This window comes from Mauremys reevesii, linkage group 10, assembly GCF_016161935.1.
Source record: "Mauremys reevesii isolate NIE-2019 linkage group 10, ASM1616193v1, whole genome shotgun sequence".
Lineage (NCBI taxonomy): Eukaryota > Metazoa > Chordata > Testudines > Geoemydidae > Mauremys > Mauremys reevesii.
This window is the reverse complement of record NC_052632.1, coordinates 26,463,240-26,485,295: the sequence shown is the minus strand read 5'-3', so window position 1 is coordinate 26,485,295 and position 22,056 is coordinate 26,463,240. Positions and strand designations below refer to the sequence as shown.

General features: G+C 42.8%; 1 protein-coding gene across 8 annotated transcripts in view; it reads right to left on the bottom strand.

The window, feature by feature from the left end:
• Positions 1–22,056, bottom strand: part of MINDY2 (MINDY lysine 48 deubiquitinase 2) — a 102,796-nt gene that overhangs the window by 29,723 nt on the left and 51,017 nt on the right. For all 8 annotated transcript variants that reach the window (XR_005585757.1, XR_005585756.1, XR_005585758.1 and 5 more), the window contains one exon: positions 6,826–6,968. Coding sequence is in view for 5 of the 8 variants with exons in the window: in XM_039492816.1 (XP_039348750.1) it covers positions 6,826–6,968 (143 nt within the window). In the remaining 3 variants the exon portion in view is untranslated. The remainder of the gene's footprint in view (positions 1–6,825; positions 6,969–22,056) is intronic.

Sequence of the window (22,056 nt, the reverse complement as noted above, 5' to 3'; positions counted from 1 at the left end):
AGAAAGGTTGTGGATTTTTGAACCTCAAATCTCATCTCCCCCAAAACTGTTTGTAACATACTCTGTGCACTAGAAGCTAGCAATAATATCTACGTGTTAGGAAGAACGACAAAAGTTACATCCTCATTTTCAATTATACCAATTCAATCATGCATCCTCCAAGTCACAACAGCCTTAAAATTCTGCTACTGACTATACTGCACTTCAGCCAAAGAAATCCTGTTGTCTTAAATTATATTTAAATGTTTTGTTCATCTCATAACTGTAGAGTAAACATTTCTATCACTTCTCAATTAGAACAGAAATCTGATGTGTGAAAGCAGCGCTGGCTTACTGCTGCCAAGATTTGGAGGTCAAGCATAAACATTAAGAGCAGATTGTGTTACTGAGTAGCAGATCAGTTTTTATTTATTTTTATGACCATATTTTTTAGCATCTTGTATTTTGTTTCAATAGATTACTGAAATTCATACAGTAGAAATAAATGTGGCCACGACAACAATGATTAGTTTTCATTAGTATGGGGCCTTTACGCTAGTGTCTGCCCTCCTGCTTAGATCACCTCATATATAGAAGAATGCTTCTCATTGTCTCCCAAAAGTCTCATTTAAAAATAACTAGTTTGTTGATCATTTGGAAGTTAAGATGCTTTACTGTCAAATTTTTTTATCATAAGAAATATATGCCCTACATTAAACTTCCTTTGAAGGGATTATAAAATGTTCCAGCTGACTTGTAAAGCTATACATTATATTGGCCCTTCTTGTTTTAAAAACGACTAAATTTGCACTGTACTCTTCTAATCAAACAAGGTTTCTTATGTTCTGTAGTGCCAGTTTAAATTTCTGGAAAAGTGAGTCATTCAGTAAAGGGCTTACCAACCTTTAGAGATCAATGAGGGGAACAAAAAGTAGTTTTAAAGACTATGGCCAAAGTTTTCAACATTATGTGCCTGAAGTTAAACATCTAATCTATATAATGGCACAAAAGTAACTGGTGGAATATTCAGCATTCCATAGCACCTGTAACTCCTGTTGAAACAACTGACACCCTAGTTTGAAATGTTTTGCATACAAGACATTCCAAGTCATGCTACTGTACTATTTACATTTATTTATACTAAGCACTAAGAATTTTACATTAAGGGAACTAAAACTGAACCTGGACTTTAGAGGCTCACTAACAGTAACCCACTGATATCCCACTGTTAATTACTGATTTTCTGAATTAGCAAGTGTAAACAAGCATAATGCATCGACATGCACCTTGTTCATTTATTTTTATAGCTATATTTTAGCTTTAATTATTCACTGCAGTAGTTTTCTAGAAAATAATAAGCCTCAAATCTTTAAGACACTCCCTTGAAAGTAACATCTGCTCTCCACCGAGATGAACATATATAACATAGTAAATGTATCAATTAGCATGCCAGCTTTTGTCTAACATACTTCAAAAATGTGACTCAAATTTGTATGAAGTTAGGCATGCACAATCTATCTGCACATATCTAATTTATGTGCAGGAGCTATAGGTCACACATGCCATTACCCAACTAATCAGCTGTGTGCATACATAAATACCTGATTTGGACATGTATACTAGGTATGTCTATGAATACTTTAATTATGCACAAACTGAATGTAACAGCATATTATACTTTGAAAGAATTGTTCAGTACACAATTATTCCCAGCATGTACAGTATTATAAGCAACTGATAAGGAATCTGCTCCCAATTAAGAAATCCTTAGAAATCAAACACGTTTTATTCATGAAGCTTTCTAGCACATTTCCAAAGTGCCTACTGGATCCTTCTTGGATGAATTATCGGTTCTACTGGGACAGCTCTTTTATTAGCTCACTCCATTTTAAAATGTGAAAACAAATTGTGGATTTGTAAATGTGCACATTAGACTTTAATAACCCATGCTGGGAAATTATTCAGTCACACTTCACTCAGAAAAAGTAATTTACTATTTATATTATGAAAAGGCAAAAATTAAAAACGATATGAAATGTACACAATATATAGTGGAATCTCGCAAATTCACAGAAATGACTGGGGTGAGGGTCCTTTGTGAATTTGTAAAAAGTAAGTAATTAAAACCAAGGATAATGCACCACAAAATGCACTTTGATAATTAAATAGGTATACTTTAATCTTAATAATTTATAAGGGTATTTACTTGTGTACAGTACTAGCAAATGTTCAAATATTGAATATTCAATGTACGGAATAATACAAATATTTTGTATTGTTAAATTTCTTTATTTTTACAAGTCTGTTATTCAGGTGTTAAATCTCCATAGCAAAGTGGGGACAGACTGCTGGACTGTGTGCAATTTAGTGAAGTCTAAATCCATGAGATTCTATTATATTGCTATATGTTAAACACAATTTTCAAAGTCTACAATACCTTTCATTTGCTGGATACCTATAAGTAGGATGAAAGTAAAATATACTGACAACATAGGATAGTTCCAGATATTTTAAATTCAATTTAAGATAAGACTTGTTTTCAGTCTTAGAAATGTATTTTTAGTAATAGGCATTCTTCATTTCCTGTCCTAAACCATACTATATTATTGCTGGTCATTTAAGAAGGTGTTGTGTTTAATCCCAGAGGCGCAGCATTTTAAAGTGCTCTCACCATAAAAATCTATATTTAAGTGTGCTAAACTGGTAAAGCACCCAGGATGAAAATGAAAAGCGAAGTTTTGAACTCTGATCCAAATACTGGTCTCTGGCTAAAAACAATACTGTTCCCACGTGCGGATATGAGGACAGAATTTGTCCCATATTATATTTCACTAGTTAAAAAAAGTGACACTTCAATCCATTCTGAACAGCAGAAACATACTTAACATCTTCAAAACTTAAATTATAATATCATAAGTGAATTTAATGCATTTTTACTTTTTTAAAATATTACTTTGTGTTGTGATTGGCTGATTCTAATTGGCATATTGCTCTAAATCCCATTCATTTGTTGTTCAAAACGGTTAGTGCTTGTATGACAGTTCCTTTTTAAATAAAAAGGCCTTATTAAATATCCCCCTACACACACAGAGAGAAGAAATCAACCCTCACCCTCCCTGCAATGTTTTGGTTCACGTTACAAACTTTACAATGATCTGCAAGGCTGTATTTTAAAAAAAATAAATAAATGTAGCATCTAAAGTCTTAAAATTGCACAGCTTATTCTGGTCACTAATTATTCAGTGCTCCATAGGGAATGATTTATACAGAGTTTTTCACATTTTGAAAGTAACAGACCAGTAACAATGATGGAAACATTTGTCATTTCTTCAGAGTTTTCATTGGGCATGAAGCCACAAACATAACTGGAGACCTATAAGATCTCCTAGAATATTATGTTATATTATGAGACACTATCTTTGTAATCATAGGGATGTCTCACCTCATGGAAGAAATTACTATTTTTCTGGCTTTAATTCTAGCTGCAAAAATTTTAAATATCTGCTGTCATCAGCAGTGATGACTAAACCTGTTCACAGATGATATTTGTATTCTGTGCATATTTGGGATGTGAATAAAGTCTCAAACTGACTAAATTTGACTATGATAAAAATTTGAGGCACAAATTCCGCTTTTCCTTCCCACAACAGAGGAGAGAGGGGAGGCTTATAAGAAGAGATTAAAATTCAGCAGAAGATCTTGCTTCCCAACTCCAGCTCCATCTAGACTTCTACCCAGTATTCAGAGTCTTCCCCCCAATCCCCTATCAAGCTCACTGGTGGCCTACTCTAGCTTCCTCCCTTGTTGGCTTAGAGTGCAGAATACAACTCCTATAACTATTGGTTGTTGCTGTATTCCACATTAACTTAATTCAAAGCATGTCTTTTTTTTCTGAAAAGTTAGTAAAGGTGACTTGAGACAAACAAGCTTACAAGTAAAAAGTTATTCAAAGTGTCAGACCTACAAATTCAGTCTAAAAATCAAGCTGGCTTTTTCAACTGCTTCACTAGTACGACCAAATTTGAAAAAAAATGTACCTTATCACTAACGTTAAAAAGTGGCAAGTTCATTTTTGTAATTAATGATGCATTTTTGGGACAGTATGGTAACGATTTGTAAAATTGTTTGGGTTCTAAATAAACAAACTAACATTGATAAAAAGGAGATTCTGTCTGTCAAATTCTGTGCTCAATCATATTGTCCAACATCACTGTACATTTAACCTGTACTCCAGCTTATGGTTTCCAGTCTACAAGAGACACAATAACTGATACGTCCTTAAATACAATGCAATAAAAAAAATTAGCAATTATTAGCACTATTTACAAGGCACAATAAATACACATGAATTAAAAAAGAAGGCTCCTTTACTAAAATCTGACTAATACACAACTTCAAAGCTTTAATATAGAAAGGTAAAACTTACTAAAACTCAAACTCGTGTTGAGAGAACTTAGCTAGAGTTCCATGTCAGAATTTTCAGCCTCATCAACCATCCAGAGGTTGACTTCTGTCATTCTGAACTTTTGTCTCCAAAGACCTGGTCACTCCTCTCTCCCCAAAGGGCTGACTGAGTTTAAAGTTGACAGTGCCTCTTTCTGGGTAACCTCATATGGTTAATTCAATCACAGCAGCCTTTTGGGATTTGTAAAATTGTCTTAAAGCAATCGTGCTCCACAAGTGGCTTTGAACCTGAATGAGACAGTTCCTTTCATCCATGGAGCAGATGAGCCCTACAGTCATTGAGTCTTAGTCTACCTCTGGTTTCCTATGGTAGCCTTGTTTGCCTGGTTACAAATTTAACGACAACCTTTCCTCACATCAGAAAAAGGCCAATAAAAGGGGTTTACCTTCCACTCTATGTAATTGCTTTGTAGGAAAGGGTAAACTTTGTCCTACACACAAAGAAATTTCAAATCCCTATAATTCTTATTTCAAGAGAAGATGTCAGACAAGAGTCCTCTCATCTCTGAAGTTCATTGGCTTTTCCACAATTTTAGATGCCGCTAACTAAATTAGAGGCGGCTATATCCCAGTCACTGTTTGCACAATTTTCTGCAAATATAAACAGTTAGGCTGTTGTCATACCTAGCACTGAACTCATTTACCCCATCATTAGCTATGTGCTAGTCAAGTTGTCTACACTTATAGAGCTTGTCTAGACTAGGATAAAATGTACATCTCTACCCTGATATAACGCGACGCAATATAACACAAATTTGGATATAATGCGGTAAAGCAGCACTCCGGGAGGGGTGGGGCTGCACACCCCGGCGGATCAAAGGAAGTTCGATATAACGCGATTTCACCTATAACGCAGTAAGATTTTTTGGCTCCCGAGGACAGCGTTATATCAGGGTAGAGGTGTATTTTTAAAAAGTTAGCTCAAACATTTTAACTAATGTCTTTTAAAAACTCTAGTACAGACAGGTCAAGTTTACTCCTGGGGAATTCTGCACCACTGTGCGTGTGCAGAATTCATGTTCCTCACAGAATTTTTTTCCCTCCACAGAAAATACACTCTGCTGGAGAGGCACTGCAGTTATGGCTTTTGCCCACCAGGGGCTGCTGTGGCATCAGAACAGAGAGCAGCCCGCTCACCAGCCATAGCAGCAAGCAGCTGATGGGGTGGAGGAGGAGAGTCTGTATTCCTCAAAGTGCCCTGCCCACGGGGCCAGGTGAAGAGGCACAGGAGAGCGGGGCATATGAGGCTGCTGGGGAGGGTCACACATTGGGGTTCAAAAGGGCTAGTGAGGGGAACAGATTGATGCAAGGGCTGAATGGGAGTAGGGGTGCAGGTACACATGAGGACGGGGCAGATGTGCCTGACTGAATGGGAGAGGCTAGGGGTCAGCCAGGGTCTGCATGGGGGAGGGTCCCCAACTCCCTAACAATCCCTCCACCCCCAAATTCCCCTATTCCATACTTCTCCCACCCACACCCAACAACCCTACAGGTTCACTCTCAGGCTTCTCCCCAGCAATTACTTCCCTCTCCCTCAGCTTCTCCATTACCTCTGACTCCTCCAAGCCTTTGCACTGCTTCTGAAGGGTGCGAGAAATACATTTCTGTATTGCAGTTTATATGAATTATTACTCAAAGCTATGTATTAATATGCCTAGTAAGGAATCTATTTGTCATAAATATTTCCTGATTGTCTGTAACAGTACAGACAAAAAACATGCTTGACAGATATTTTGAAATAAATTATCAAAATAATAGAAACTGGCATGATTATATTGTGTTATTTTGACAAATAAAATATGTAGAATTTTGCAATATTGTGTGCAGAATTTTTAATTTCTTGGTGTAGAATTCCCCCAGGAGTACAAGTTGTATTTTAAACATGTTAAGTGGTAGAGGTCACCCAGAGTTCAGCCACTGTCCAATGATTTGCTTCATGAGAGTATCTGCCTAATTGTTAGCATATCCAAAGAAGAGAAATTCAGCAATATAACAATATTAAAGTAAAAGGGTATAAACCTTGTATAATCCATATTCCAATAATAAAATACCTTGTCTCAAAGATCTTAAATTACATTAATGCTGCATAACAATTTTATTTGGGGGGGGGGAGATTAATGGTTTTTCTATATAATAAGCTAAAATATTTATTTTAATTTAAAAAAACAGTGCTAAGTTATCAGAAACAATTTAATCTAAATATGACACATACCTTAAAACACAGGTGCTTTTTATAGTAGTAATTTGGGAATGCGTCATATTTCTGCACTATTTAAATTCAGTAAGAAAGTGCAGCCTTTTCATCTGTCACTACAAATCTGTGCAAATTCCCTTTTTCTAGCACACAGACAAAAAAATCAATGAAAAGGTTAATAATCATACCTTATATTTGGTCATGGTGCTAAAATGGTTGTTCCTGAAGAACACACAAAGTTCTCCTTCCTGAACTGCTGAAGTCAGCTCACATAACCCATGGTATGTCAACTGAGTGGCTGTGTTGTTCAGAAATTGTTCAGCTACAAATCCTATAAAAGTAATGCAGATGATTAAAATGTGTGTCCATCATACACATCTAAATACATACATACCTACATAAAAAAATTAGATACATCAAAAATTCACACAGTCAGCTAGTGAAATGAACTCTCAAGGCTTATATCAACTTAGATTTCACTAGAAGAAAATAAGTTAACTTTCCTTCTCTATTTACAGCTGTGACACTGATATTACCCAGGGTACAATCTGGACTGATAGACAGCTGCATCCCCTCAATTCTCCAGCACGGGGTACCTTTTACACTGCTTTGCTGTTGGAGCAATCACTCCTGATCTGCTCTCTCACAGCTTTCAGCATGTAAATTACTCCCAGCTATACTACATGAGTGCCAGCCACTCTTGAATTACACTGTAGAGCAATACCAGCAAATTTCCAGTCCCAGACTTTCCCCCAGAAATGTGCATCTTGTATTGCCCAGCCCTCTCCTGGATAACATATGCTCATATTAATAAAATATATTTTATTAAGAAAATGTTATGTAAAAATTCTGTTATCCTAAAGTTTCCCAAACACTTCAATCCAAGCACACGGATTTAGATAAAACAATAAAACAAATTCATTAAACTACAGAAAAAGATTTTGCGTGATCACAAGTAATGAGGCATAAATGTCAGGATTGGTTACAAAGAAATAAAAGGCAACAATACAATTAATACCTCACTTTAAGCTACGTGAATTTAAAGCAAAAAGTCTCTCTCGCCACATGTTCTAGCAATCTGGCTAATTCCCCCCGCCCCCCGCAGTCCAAAGCTGTTTCTTTGTTCCTCAGGTGTTGTAGTTGCCGTTGATCAAGAGAAAGGAAAGAATGTTTTGGGGCACCTGTTCCACTTTCTTATAGTTCTTTTTCTTTGCAAATGAGCTCCAGCTGCGGTTCAGGAGACAGAAAATCTGTGGGGATGTGAACCTCCAGCTGTTTCTTTGCCAAAATGTAGATTTCTCGCTCATACCCTCTTTCCTGCCAAAGAACAGCCACTTAAGCAGGTGACAGTCCATCTGATTTTTTTAACACATGGCTGAAGCATCAATTTGCCTCTTGTCATTGAGAAACTAGTTTGTGCCTGCTTTTCTAAACTTGTAACATCTCAATAGTATTATACAGTAGAATCCTGTAACTATCTATAATGTTGACACATTTTACCAAGACAATAATGATCAGCCAATTATGCATTTTCAAATGATACCTCACAAGGCATGTGTAGTGGGGCAGCTGCCCCACTCCCTGACAGTGTGGGCTGCAGCAGGCCAGTGCACCTGCGCAGATGGGCAGCCAATTAAAGAAGGGCTTATTAGGAGCCAATCAGGGCCAGGCTCAGCCCTATAAAAAAGGCTGCTCAGGGAGGGAGCAGGCAGTCTGTCCCAGGCCTTCAATAGGGGAAGGTCTGTCTCCAGAGCTGGGAGACTAGCACCTGGGACAGTACAGTGCTGGGCAGGCCCAGGGGAGCAAAAGGGAATTCCAGCCCGGTGTCTGCCAGGCTGCAGGCCCTGAGGGGAAGGGCCTAGCCGGTGCGAGGGGCCGAAGGGGAAACAGTCCAGAGATGTGGACAGACAGACGGAGGGAGAGGAGGAGGGCAGGACAGCTGCCACTAGAGGGTCCCTGGGTTGGGACCCAGAGTAATGGGCGGGCCTGGGTCGCCCCCTTCCCTTATACCTGGCTGACGGGAGTGGCCGATTAGGGCTGCACCAACCCCTGCCAAGAGGGGTGTGACTTTGGGGGTGCAGTTGCCCACATTGGCTGGGGCGCAAAGACAGCTGATTGACACCACCCCCCCGGAAGGGGGCGAGGATGGATTAAGGGGCACTGCTGGAGGGCAGTGGCTTGAAGAGGATGCTGCAGGTTGGGAGCAACGCGGGTCCACTTGCCAACCAAGGCACAGATGACGGACGGGACACCACCAGAAGGGGGCACTCCACTGGACTGAGCTAGTTGTCAGTGGTGTGCCCCTGCTGTGGTGGTGAGTCCCAACACCGTTACAGCATGCTTTGTAAAAAATTTATTATAGTCTTTTAAAAAGGGTGAACAGTCTATCTCTGTCACAAAAGCATTAATTTTTTTTACTGCAATCTTATTGCAGTCTTTTTGTTCTCTGTTTGTACAGTGCTTAGCACAATGGGATCCTGGTCCATGACTAGGGCTCCTACGTAATACATATCAATAATAATAATAATTTAACAGAGGTGGGATTTTTAAAAGTCTCTCTTGTACAAAAACAGTGCATTTTACCAATCATGTTATTTGACTTAGCTCCACGTGATCCTGATTTAAAAAGAACAGCACTATAATAAATCAAGGTAGCACATTAATTGGATAAAAAATTGGCTAACTGGAAAATCTCAGGTGCTAACTGTAAATGGAGAATCAGCCAATGAGGGTTTTTCTAGTGGGGGGGGGGGGTCTGACAGGGATCTCTTTTTGGTCCAACGCTCTTCAATACATTTATCGTCAATGATCCAGAAGAAAATATAAAATCATTGCTGGCAATGCTTGTAGATGATACAAATTGGTGGAGTGGTAAACAGTGATAAGGATAGGTAGGTTCTACAGAGTGATCTGGATTGTTTAATAACCTGGGCACCTTTAAGCAGCAAGCATTTTAATATAGGCAAAACACAAGGTCACATCTAGGAAACATATACATTAACCAAGTTGTTTAAGATGTGTTGTGTATATTTATTTCTTCCACTCTTAGTGTAATTGCACCCCATTTGCTCAGGATCAGAGTTGTTTGACTGACAAGGTCTTTTGTGACCAACATGGCCTGGCGTAGCCTCATGCTTCGCATTGGGGGCATAGAGGGCGAAGCAGCTCAACTACCACTCACTTCCTTCAGCACAGAAGCCAAATGAAACAAGTTCCTGTAGTAGAATGGAAGGAGTGCAGGTAGTAGAATATGAGAGAAAGATAGAGAATGAATATCTTGAAGAAAATATTGTTACTAATATAAAAGTAATATAACTAGCATTACATTATTATGTAACTGTAGTTCAAGATGATGTCATCAGTGTGGACGCCACTGTGAGCGTACATGCACCTCATGTGTGAGAGATCAGAATCTTCTGAATAGCAGTGTGTTGTGGGGTCTTGCTTGCACCCTGTGCCTCTTCATGCTCCCATGCAAGAACATAGAGGGAAATGTGGCCACGACCCTCCCTCAGCTTCCATGCAATGAAGCACTTTTTGGCTAACGACGCCAAAAGCAGAGATGGAGAACAGGCTGGGGGATCCACGCTGACAAATGTCTCCAAGAACTATAGTTACCATAGGGTAAGTAACCATATTTTCTTCTTCCAGTATGAGTCAGTGTGGATCCCACTGTGATTGGCAAGCAGTGGCTGATGGGAATGAGTATCACCATATGCATTTGTCAAATGGATATTGGAGTACTGCTCTCTCAAATCTAGCAACAGTTCTTGCAGACAAATCCAGCGCATAATGCTTTACAAACATGAGCAGATTACTCCACATAGCAGGCATTGCAGATTTCAGATATGGGAGCATTTGAGAAACAAGCCAAAGATGTAGCTTGAGCTCACGTGGAGTGAGCTTTGAAGGATGGGGGCAAAAAGTACATCCGTCAACTGCTAGATGAATGAGATACTCTGAGTTATCCGTTTTGACAGCTTCTGTGACTACCTAGCTTGACCTTTAGAGCAGCCACTCGTAATTATGAGCAAATGTTGGGACAACATGAAAGATTTAGTCTTGTCAACGCAGTACTATAGAGCGTGACCGCTAGATAAGCACATATGAAGTCCTTGAATTTTGATACACTAAGATGAGAGAAGATGAAGAGCGACAGTATCAGAGGGTAGTATGCCAAAATTACCACAAGATATACCTTGCTCAAGCTGGAAATCAAATCCAGAGCACTTCAACTGCAATATGTAAGATACCAGGATCTTCGGTATCAAGACCACTCATATGGAAAACCTCTTCCACTTAGAGTAGGTTTTTCTCATGGATGGGTTCCTGCTTAGAACCAAGATACCCTGGACAAGTGACAAGCAGCCCTTTTCCATGGTACTCATCCAAGCAGTATTTAAGCAGTCAGTTGCAGTGACATTAGGTCTGAGTGAAGTAATTGTCCCTGTGATAACAGGCCTGGGTGGAGTGGGATCTTGATTTGGGGGGCTGCGCCAACAGATGTAGCAAGTCCATAAGATAGACCTGTCTCAGCCATTACAAAGTTATGGGGATGAGCCTGAGATGGTCTCACCTGGCTTCAGTAGTCACTCTGGGGATCAGTGGGAAGGTGTAACAAAGCCTTTAATTCCACTACAAAAGAAAAGTGATTGGAGGGACTCTGGATTCGTGGCCTCTGGAGCAAAGCCAGAGCACTTTGCATTATTTCTGGTGGCAAACAGGTCTATTACCCATGACCTCCACACCAGGAAATGTACTCGTGGTGAATTTCTGCAGCAACCACTTGTGGTCAGTGACTAATTGCCTGCTCAGGAAACCCACTATGTCATTGCTGGTTCTTGGCAAGTGCTGCACCATCAGGGGGGTGTTGCATAGACAGCATCAATTCCACAACTCGATCACTTCATTATACAATGGGAGAGAGAGCATACCCCCTCGCATATGTAATATATTGCCAATGTGTTTTGTTGGCATTTGTGCTACAAAGTGCCATAGGACAAGGAGGATACCACTCACACTGGCCTGATGATCCTAAACTCCAGCACTTCCATGGGTAGTCTCACCTCCTCCAGGGACCATCTCTCTTAGATTTGGTGATGGTCCAGGTGGGCACCCCCATCCTGTCCTAGATGTGTCCATGATCAGTGTTCAGGATGGTTATGGGGTTTCAGATGGTACTCCTTTCTGGACATTGTTGGTTGGAGGCACCAGGTCAGTGCTCTCATGACATGGAATAGTATTACCATTGATTTGCTCAGCAGATGGTTCCTGGTGTGGAGGAAAAATACTTCAGAGGAGAGAGGTATTAGGACAGCAGTGGACTGTAATTAATGCTATATTAGGGACCATGAAATTTACACTGTCCTTATCGAATTTTCAAATTACCTTTATATATCCAAATTGTTCTAAAGGAGCTGCCATTCGGCTAGCACAGCAAAAGAGCTGGGTTTCTCCCAAAAAGAAAAGAGATTGGACTGGACACCTATGGGCTGGTGCCAATAGCGCAGCTGCAATTTGGAATATTTACAAAAGCCAACAGCATGAGGAAAAATTAGGTCAATTGGAAAAGGCCACTGGTCTTATTATTGGAGCACAGTTAACTCAGGTTCAGGCTGGAGTTGGTAAATTATATGTTATTTCCGTCCTTAGTTCAGTAACCCAGAAGTTGCTAACAGAGATGGTATTGAATATCACTGGTGCTGGGAAGGCATTGCAGTGGGACTTGGCATGTTCAGAATTTCCTGAATGACCAGCGAATAGCTATTCGGAGTGATCCCGAGCACCAGGCCTGGCCCACTACCCTTACAGACACTTCGGGAGTACCATCTAATCTGTGGCCACGGAGACCTACTTGGAGGTTTTCTGGGTGGAGGTGTGGACAGTCACAGTGCTCCTTCCAAGCTTACAGACCAGAGGGATGCGGGCTCCCACATACCGAATCCTGCCAGGTCCATGGGGAGGATGCATGTGGGATTGGGTAACTCACCAAGACATTTAAGAAATCAAGCCACCTGGTATAGCCAGCCGATTCATAGTTAGTGCTCCTGAAATAACACCCAATATTTGGATTGGGATAGGAAACCAATGGACACTCTGACCACTAAAACCCTCACAGCTTCAATGCATATGTAAATTCAAGCCAGGGGAAATTGTCACTATCCATGACAATGTTTGTTGGGAGGGTAAGGGACTAGGGACCCTCCTGACAGGAAACGTAATCTTCCAGGCCAATAACAGTTGTATATTTGTTCAGGCCCATATCGTACACGACACCCATTTTAACCTCACTACGACTGCAGGCAGCTATATTATCTATTGGCCTGCAGACAAAACTTTGCAATACACTCTCAGGTATAAAATGCCCTTTAACTGGACAATCCTGGTACCCGACCATTTCCAAAATCTGCTTTTATTGTTATCAGAGGTACAAAAAATTCTCTGATTTACAGGGACAAATTCATATCCCTGAAAATGTATATCAGGTAGGAAAAGGCACCTTTCAGACTGCCTATAGACGGTCTTCTTTGTGTACTAGTCAGGATGTGCTGGGTGCAGTAATCAAAATTATGCACGAACCCCATCGTATTGTTACAATGGGTGGGCTAACAGTTGAGGTAGTGCTGGTTGATTTGGGATTGTGCCTTTGTTATTGCTGTTGCAAAAAAACCCAAAACATTGCTGTGCATGTAATTTTTTTGTTAGGCCCAGCGCAAGGGAACAAGTGGCATTAATGATTAATGAAATTTTTGATAAGTTGGGATGAAAAAAGGGAAAGAAAGGAAATGAATGGGCTCATGCATGTGGAAGTTTAGGCCAAAGGTGGCACCAAAGAGGCACCAAAGGGGAGGAATTGTGGAGGAAAAATGGTCTAAGGCCTAAAACTTTGGTCAAGTGAACTGTATGTAGGGTCAGGTGAACTGTATGACCTGGAAGGAAGGGGGGAGGTAAAAACAGAAGGGTAGACAGAAACTAAAGAACTACTAACCATTTGTAACAGTGTATGATTAATAGCTGCCCGGTAGCAGAGCAAGAAACTGCAAAGGGCAAAACAATTGAAAAACAGGAAAAGGTTGCTTTGCTTTATCCCTTATATGGATGTAAAATGTTAAGGAAGTATGTAATTTTGTGATTTTATCCTATATAAGCTCTTGTATTTTATCCACTGGGGGAGTCCGCTGCCTTAGCTGACTCCCCCATGCATGCATGTTTAATTGATCAATAAAGGAGCCTCAGACTGATCTGATCCAAAATCAATCATGTGGTAGATTTTCCACAACACTGTGGCCTGATCTGAGCCATAGCTGTAAGGGCATCAGGTGAAGTCTGGCAAGCAGCATCACATATGTATATGTGGACACATGACCCAACAGTGTCAGTTAAGTCTGCACTATCCTGGTTAGGTTAGTGATCATCCCATTTACTAGGGATTGGATTGCAAGGAACCTATTCTGAGATATACGCCTGAGCTGTTACCAAATCTAGTCTGGCTCCTATAAATTCTAATATTAGCTTTGGAATCGGGCTGGTTTCTCTTGGTTGAAAAAGAGGCCTAGCTGAACAAACAGGACTACTACATAGTCTCAGCATAGTTTTTGGAAATGGCAGAGATAGCTGTGCATGATTGGTCACAAAGGTGCAAGCTGCCATCTGTCCCAGGAGCTTATTGTGTTTTGAGGTCTCCCCTGAATTGCCTGTACCAGATCTGACAAGATTACAAAGTATCTAAGGGAACATAGGCTCTGGTTTCCATGAGTCCAAATATGCTCCTATAAACTGTATCATGTGGACTTTTTTTACATTCAGCTACAGACCCAACTCCTAGAACAGACCATGGGCCATCTGGGTGGAAGACAGCAGTGCTTCATAGGAACGGCCCTTGAGTAGCTAGTGATCGAGGTACAAGAAGACTAGTATTGCTTCTTGTTGGAGTTAAGCAGCTACTACTGTCAGGACTTTTGAGAACACCCTTCGGGCTAAGAAAAGGCTGAAAGGAAGCACACATTATTAGAAATTATCCTGGCCTACAGTGAAGCATAGGTATTTCTTCTGGGATGGGCGTATTGTTATATGGAAATAGGAGACTGATTTTCAGCTCTTGACATACAAGATGCCTTTCTCTAGTGAGGCAATTACAGCTGCCAGAGTCAACATCCTGAATTTCTGAGACTTTACTACCTTGGTTTAGAAGTCTTAGGCCTGGTCTACACTAAGGGCGGGGGTCGAACTAGGGTACGCAAGTTCAGCTACGTGAATAGTGTAGCTGAACTCGAAGTACCCTAGTTCGAACTACTTACCCGTCCAGACGCCGCAGGATCGAAGTCCGCGGCTCCAAGGTCGACTTCGCCACCGCCGTTTGCAGTGGTGGAGTTCCGGAGTCGACCGGAGCACGCGGGGAGTTCGAACTATCGCGTCTAGATTAGACGCGATAGTTCGAACTCCGAGAAGTCGAACTCACCGCGTCGACCCGCGCGGTAAGTGTAGACATACCCTTAGATGTAAGATCAGTCTCCATCCTCCCTTGGCAGAAGGAAATACTTTGAGTAAAATCTCTTGCCCTTTGTGAGGAGGAGGAACTGGCTCTACTGCTCCTAATCAAAGGAGAGAGTTCACTTCTTGTCTCAATAAAAGCTAATGAGAGGGGCCCTGAAGGACAGGGAAGGGGGATGAACGTGGGAATAACGTAAAATGGATGGTTTAACCTGATGTTATGACCTCTATGACCCACTTGTCTGTAGTGATCTGCCTCCAACCATGGTGGAGGTAGGCAAGCTGGTCTCCAAAGGAGGGAGGTAGGCTAATAGGCACAGCTGTAAATCCAGGAGGCACAGGTGGATTTAGACCCTCAACCAACCCAAAACTGTTGCTTCAAAGGCTGGGTGGTCATGGAGAACGGTTGTGCAACCCTCTTTCTCTAAAATGTCTTTGTGGGTGGTTCAGTGGATCTATGGGATCTGGAAAACAGAGTAGGATGTGATCTCTGGGCAGTCTGTGACCTACTAAACCCTTTTCTTATAGGCAGGTGTATATATGCCCTGAGATCACAAAAGAGCCCTGGAGTCCTTTAGGACTCATCCATGGCCTCCAAGAAGTTTACTACTGAAGGGGAAGTCTTCCACGCTGTTCTGTGCTTCTCTCAAAACCCCTGAACGATGGAACCATAATGCCCTCTCATAATCACTGCCATGGAGAAGGACCTGGAAGCAGTGTCCACAGCAGTTCTGGCCACCAACTGGCTCTCTGCGATGGACTGGAATTGCACCCTATGTTCTTTTGGCAGACATTCAACAAAAGCCATGAATTCGTTATAATTTGTAAAACTATATGTGGCTATCACTGCCTGATAATTCGTGATCCTGAACTGAAGGGTTGCTGATTAATAGACCTTTCACCCAAAGGGATCCAGCCTTTTCTGGTCTATCTCAGATGGGGGTGGGGGTGGGGTTGGGGGAGAGAAGTGCTGCCTCCCCACCCTTGTTTACCGCATCCACCACCAGGGAGTTGGGTGGGGGATGGGAGAACAAAAATCCCTAGGGGGAACATAAACACTTCTTATCCACCCTTTTACACATGGGTAGAATAGTGGCAAGTATCTGCCGAATCATCTTAGTGAGATCTAGGAGCACCTCATTGATTGGTAACACACCTTTGAGGAGTGTTGCTGACTACAAGATATTCAACACTTTGTGCTGTGAATCCTTGACCTCCTTGAGAAGAATACAAAGAGTGTCAGCTACCCTCTTTATGAAGCCTTTAAATTGCTGAAAATCACTGGCCTGGGGTGGTAGTGGAGGCATAACCACCTCATCCAGATTCAAGAATGGCCTCCTTATGCACCCTAGCTTCCTGCTCCTCAAACATCCCCTGCTGGGGAGGAGAGTGCTATACAACTTTGCCCTCTCAGATTTTTGCAAGACCACCGATACTTTGTTAAGCAGCTCGGGGCCCCAGAATGGCCACTGGGGGACCCATACAGACATGGGAGTGGCATGCACCGTTTCACCACCCTTGATAAATGAGCCTCATCTTCCCTATGACTTTCAGAGAATGGGATCCTGAATGGATGTGTGGAGAATCATGAACAGAAATAGAGGATACTGACTGGAAGTCTCCTTCATTCTCCTCTATCTGATCCAAAGGGGGAGCACCTACAGGAAACAGTGGAGAATCCTGCACTACTGGAGGACAGTAGTCCAAAGATCAGGTTTCAGTATCAAAAGATACTCCGTACTCAGGAGTGGAGACTCTGGTTCATCCATCGAGAGGTCCTTAGTATAGCTGAATTCCTATGGTACTGAGTGGGGGAGCAGTACCATTGCAGTAGCTGAGACCACGGTTGCCAAAGCCAACGGTGGACATACCAAGGTAGACACTGATGGTGTCTGGTGCTGTTGCTTGAGGGGCTACGTGCATAGGTACCGACAGTTGGGCTGAACTCAGTGCCAGTCCCAACTCTCTAAGCTTGCCTTCCTTGCCGGTAGAGGTTACCAAGGCCCTAACAGAACCAAGTCTTTCCTTTGTGCTCTGGGATTTTATGGCCCCACTGGTACTGGAGGAGGAATCCTTCAACTCAGAAGGTAACAAGTAGAGATGTCAAGGCTTTGGAGACAGATCTCACCAAGGAACTAGACCTTTTCAGAGCTGGCTCCTTAAGAGTCCATGCTCCTCTGTTTGGAAACCTTCCCTGAAGGCTTCAAAAGGACTCTCTCAAGGGAAGCCTGTGGGGTGCTGGATCTGTCTGGAGACAGATGTATAGGTTGATTTACTGACCTGACTTAGAAGCTGACTGAAGGGAACATTCTATCATTAGCAGTCTCAGTTTAATCTCCCTATTTTTCTTTGCCCTGGACTTGAGGGCTAGACATAAGTTGTACTTCTGGGAGACATGGGACTCCCCTAAGCAACAGACACAGATTGGCTGTCTCCCACCACACTTTAGTAGTAATTCAGGTCTAGTCATTTTTCCTGGACGAGTCTATGGAATATAGACTGCTGGAGAACTAGTAATATTATGACATTGCAGATACCAAGAAAAAGAAATGAGAGGGGGAAATAGGTTTCTATTCACGCTATTTAAAATTGTCCGCTTTATTACCATCTATTGAGATCAAATGCCTCCCTAGCAAAAGAAAAGCTATCTAACCTTCCCAGGATCCCAGTTCACATCTCCAGGTCCTGTAAGGAAGGCCTCAAACTAAAAAAAGGAAAATAGGACTTGGCATTTCTGATATTAGTAAGATATGAACTAAATAAAAAACCACGCATAGCCTGAAAAATATGTGTGTGTGTGTGTGTGTGTGTGTGTGTGTGTGTGTGTGTGTGTGTGTGTGTGTGTGTCTTTATGCATTATGAAGATGCACAAAAAAGTATGCAACCATTTTTTGTGCATCTCTCACTCTTCAGATCAGCTTTAAAAATGTACTTTACATGTACTTAAAGCAATTTTCGAAGTCTTAAATCAAAAATATCCTCCACAGCAGGAACCATCTGCTGAGCAAATCATAATTTTTACCAACACTGTCAGAGGCATTTCACTACCAGAGCCAGTTACTCACCTATTTTCAACATTTCCCCCGCCCCCCCAACAGTCTGGACTATAAAGCTGTTCAATACAGATTGTAAAAAAGGGATAAGTGATGTGTTCCCTTATGAGCATATTGAAAATTCAATCATATTAGAGCCTTCATAAAGGATTATTCATTTTAACATTCTTGCACTTGCTCTAGTTCAGGCTTCTTATAAGCCAACAAATACCTCAGGTTTTCAAAACAGTTAAATTTAAACAGTTTTACATGGTTGCAGGATTTTCCAAAACAGTAGTCACATTTTTAAGATGTTTTTCCATACCTGGTCCCTATCCAAAGATGAACTTTTCTGAAAACGCCAACCAAAATCTTCAGTTGTTTTTTGGTTAGGTAAGAATGAAAAAAAAATGTTCATTTTTCAAACATCTAGCTCCAAAACAGCTGAGCTTTGAAGACTTGCCAATTTTGTACAGCTGACAATGCTTTTGTTAGATTGACCAATATATCAAGACTATATATCAGCACTGTAAATCTTATTTGTATTCCACTATTACCTTTATTCTTGTAAATTCTGTAAACAATTCTGTAATTCTCTTATCATCATGGTACAGGCCTATTATAAAGCTCCACAATCTGTTATTTGGCAGCCACTTCTAAATACACACAAAATGAGTTAAAATTTCATAACTCTGTAGAAAACCTAAAATGGTTGTATTTAATAATATGGAAAATTACCACTTTCCCCAACAATATTTCCTATACACTCAAACCAAGTCATATTTATTCTAAATTTTGAGTGAAGCATTCATGTTGTGGTTCTGGATGGTGTCTGCCTATGCAGGGAAGATGGTAACTAGCAGAAAGGATTCCAGGTAGAGGTGGATAGCACAGGGGTATTTCTTCCCACAATGTAATGGGAGCTAAAAGGTAGCCCCTTTATTATATTTACATAAGAATTTTATACTTGTTAAAACAAACTGGCTTTTAGTCATCAATTTAGAGCAAATGCACATATCAGTCTGCAACTTTAAAGTTTCAAGTGGATCAAGGCCATTATTTGGGCTCTTAATTAGGCATTGCTGAGTGCACTGCCTAAATCACTTTTTAATATGAAATTTAGGCTCCTAAATCAATTAGGAGTTACAACACTGAGGGCAGCAATGCCTAAATACTTTTTAAAAATCTGAGGTTACGTGTTTACCTAGTTGACCTATAGGATATTTTTTCCCCCCAAGTACTATTATTTAGGAGTAATACCAGGAATAAAACCTAAGTTGGTCACAATAGGGCACTGGAATAGGATTTGAGAGAGTCCCCGGGTGCAACCTGGACTGTGGGACTGCTGAGACCTCCAAACCTGCCAGCCTGGGTTGCCTCTCACATTGTGAGGCTGATGTCAAGCTACAAGCCTCTAACACAGAGGTTCTTAAAACTGTAGTCCACGGACCACCACTGGTCCACGAGCTCCATTCAGGTGCTCCGCAGATAGTTCCCTCGAAGGTGCACGGCTGGGTGGCCGCACATGAGAGAATGAAGTACCACCCACCTAATTAGTGGAGCCACACAGATGTGGCTCCACTGGTGCCTGGACCCTGGAGAAGACGCACATGTAAGGTGAGGTGGTGGCCTTGAAGGGAATAGGGGGTAGGTGGGAGGCGGCAGTGGGGTGAGAAGAGGGGGTGGGGGAATTTGGGATGTGCAGGGCTGCGGCAGCCAGACAGAGGCAACTTTCCCCAGCTCCAGGGCTGCAGCTGCTGGGGAGAAATGGCCCTCCTTCCCAGGCTCAGCTCTATGGCTGCTGTGGCAGGGGAGAGACCCCCCCACACACCTTCCCAGCTCTAGTTCGGGGGCTGCTGCAGCAGAGGAGAGAGGGACACCGATCTCCTGCTCAGCGACCGACTGGAGCGATAGGAGTCCACCTCTGAGTCTGAGGTCTCTGAGTATGAGGACCTGGGGAGGAGCAGCACCCGGTGCCGCTGGAGAGCGGTGTGGAGGCTGCGGTGGGCCTCTCGTCTGGTCCGGTGCCGTCTGCGTGGTGCGGTGAGGGAGGCGACAGCATGGCCGGCTTGCCCCTAGACTGCACTGGGGGACGGACCACCGTAGGCAACTCCTTGCAGTGTGGGGAGGCTGGCGCCGAGAGTCCCATCAGACCGGAGGCTGCCTCGAACGCCTCCGGCGTCAAAGGGGGGCGTAAGTCGCCGCTAAGGTCCAGGGAATTAGGCCTGTCCGGACTCAACCGCCCTCTCTGCAGTGCGGGAGTCGACGGAACCGCCGAGGGCTGTAGCCCGGCCTGTCTGCTTGCAGTCGCGGACGGCATCGGCCCCGGATCCTGGTGGGGTGACCTATCCCTCACCAGCTTCCTCCTCTTGGTGGGCACTGGCGAAGGCAAGCGGTGCCGCACTGAGGCCGACTTCCTATGACCCGACTCCATCCGGTGCCGGGTCTTTGACGACTTGGGCTAGGCCATAAGTCCTGATGTCGGTGCCGGGGCGCTCCGCACCGAAGACGTGCTGGGCACCGCCTCGGCCGGCTCCAGGTCTGAGGGTGGCTGTAGGGCCGCCTCCATCAGGAGGACTCTAAGTCTTTGAGCCCTGTCCTTGAGAGTTTGCAGGCGGAAGCCTCTACAGATAGAGCACCGGTCCTTTTGGTGGCTCTCTCCGAGGCACCTTAAACATGCAGAGTGTGGGTCACTCTTGGGCATGAATTTCCCGCAATCCTTGCAAAGTTTTAACCCGGGGGACCCGGGCATGCCCCAGCGGGCGATGAAAGTCGGGGGGGGGGCTAACTATAATACAACTTTATACATGGACTAAACTAAGGATAGGACACTGCAGACTTGCCATGCGCAAGAGAAGTTCCAGCTAGCCGTCACCAGTGGTAAGAAGAAACTGAAGGGGTGGAGGGTCGGTGGGCACCTTTATAGGGCGCCGCAGTGGCGCCACTCCAGGGGGCGCCCGGGCTGACCCTACGGACGCTGCTAGGGAAAATCTTCCGGCTGGCGTGCACGCGGCGCGTGCACACCTACTTTGAATGGACATGAACAACCACTCGAAGAACCATTGCTCTAACAGGTATTGCACTTACACAGCCAAGGACACACTCAACTGAGTTACATGAATGATCTCCCAGTCACTCACGAACCATCAATAGAGAGACTCCAGCCAATTCCCCTCAGCTCCCCAGCCTTATACCCCATGTACCATCTGCACTGGTCAGATGCCTGACCAGTATAAGTTCATATTTAGTTCACCATTTCTTCAGAGGATATGCACCAGCTTTTGTAATTGAAGCTGAGATTTCCCAAGCACTTCCACCAAAACACACTTTTAGGTAAAATAAAAAACAGGATTTATTGACTACAGAAAGATAGATTTTAAGTGGCAGGCACAGGGATCAAAGCTGGTTAGTTAAGAAATAAAATAGTTAGAATTTAAACTGCATTTCTAACAGACTAAACAAGATTTGAATCAAGGAGTGTCTCACCCTAACAGAGGTTACAATTCCTCAATACTCATAGACTGGACTACCTTCCAGCCTGAGACCAAACTTCCCCAGCTCAAAATCTTTGTCTTCCAGATGTGCTTCCAGGTGTTGAGATGGGGGTGGGGGAGAGAGGCCAAGTGATGTCACTGTTTCTCTTTTTATACTTTCCTCTAGCTGCTAGAAAGATCCTTGCTGTACGCGGGGATCAGTCAGTCCCCATTGGGCAAGCAATCTCCACTGCTCTAAGGAGCCTCTGGGATAGTGGATTGTTTTCTTGGCCAATTAATGCTGTCTTGGGCCTCCTTTGTTGTAACTGAAAGGCTGGCTGTGGGCATTCCCAACCTCACAACGTATTTCAATAACACATACAGCAATACTTAATAACTTCACAAACAATGATAGTACATACAG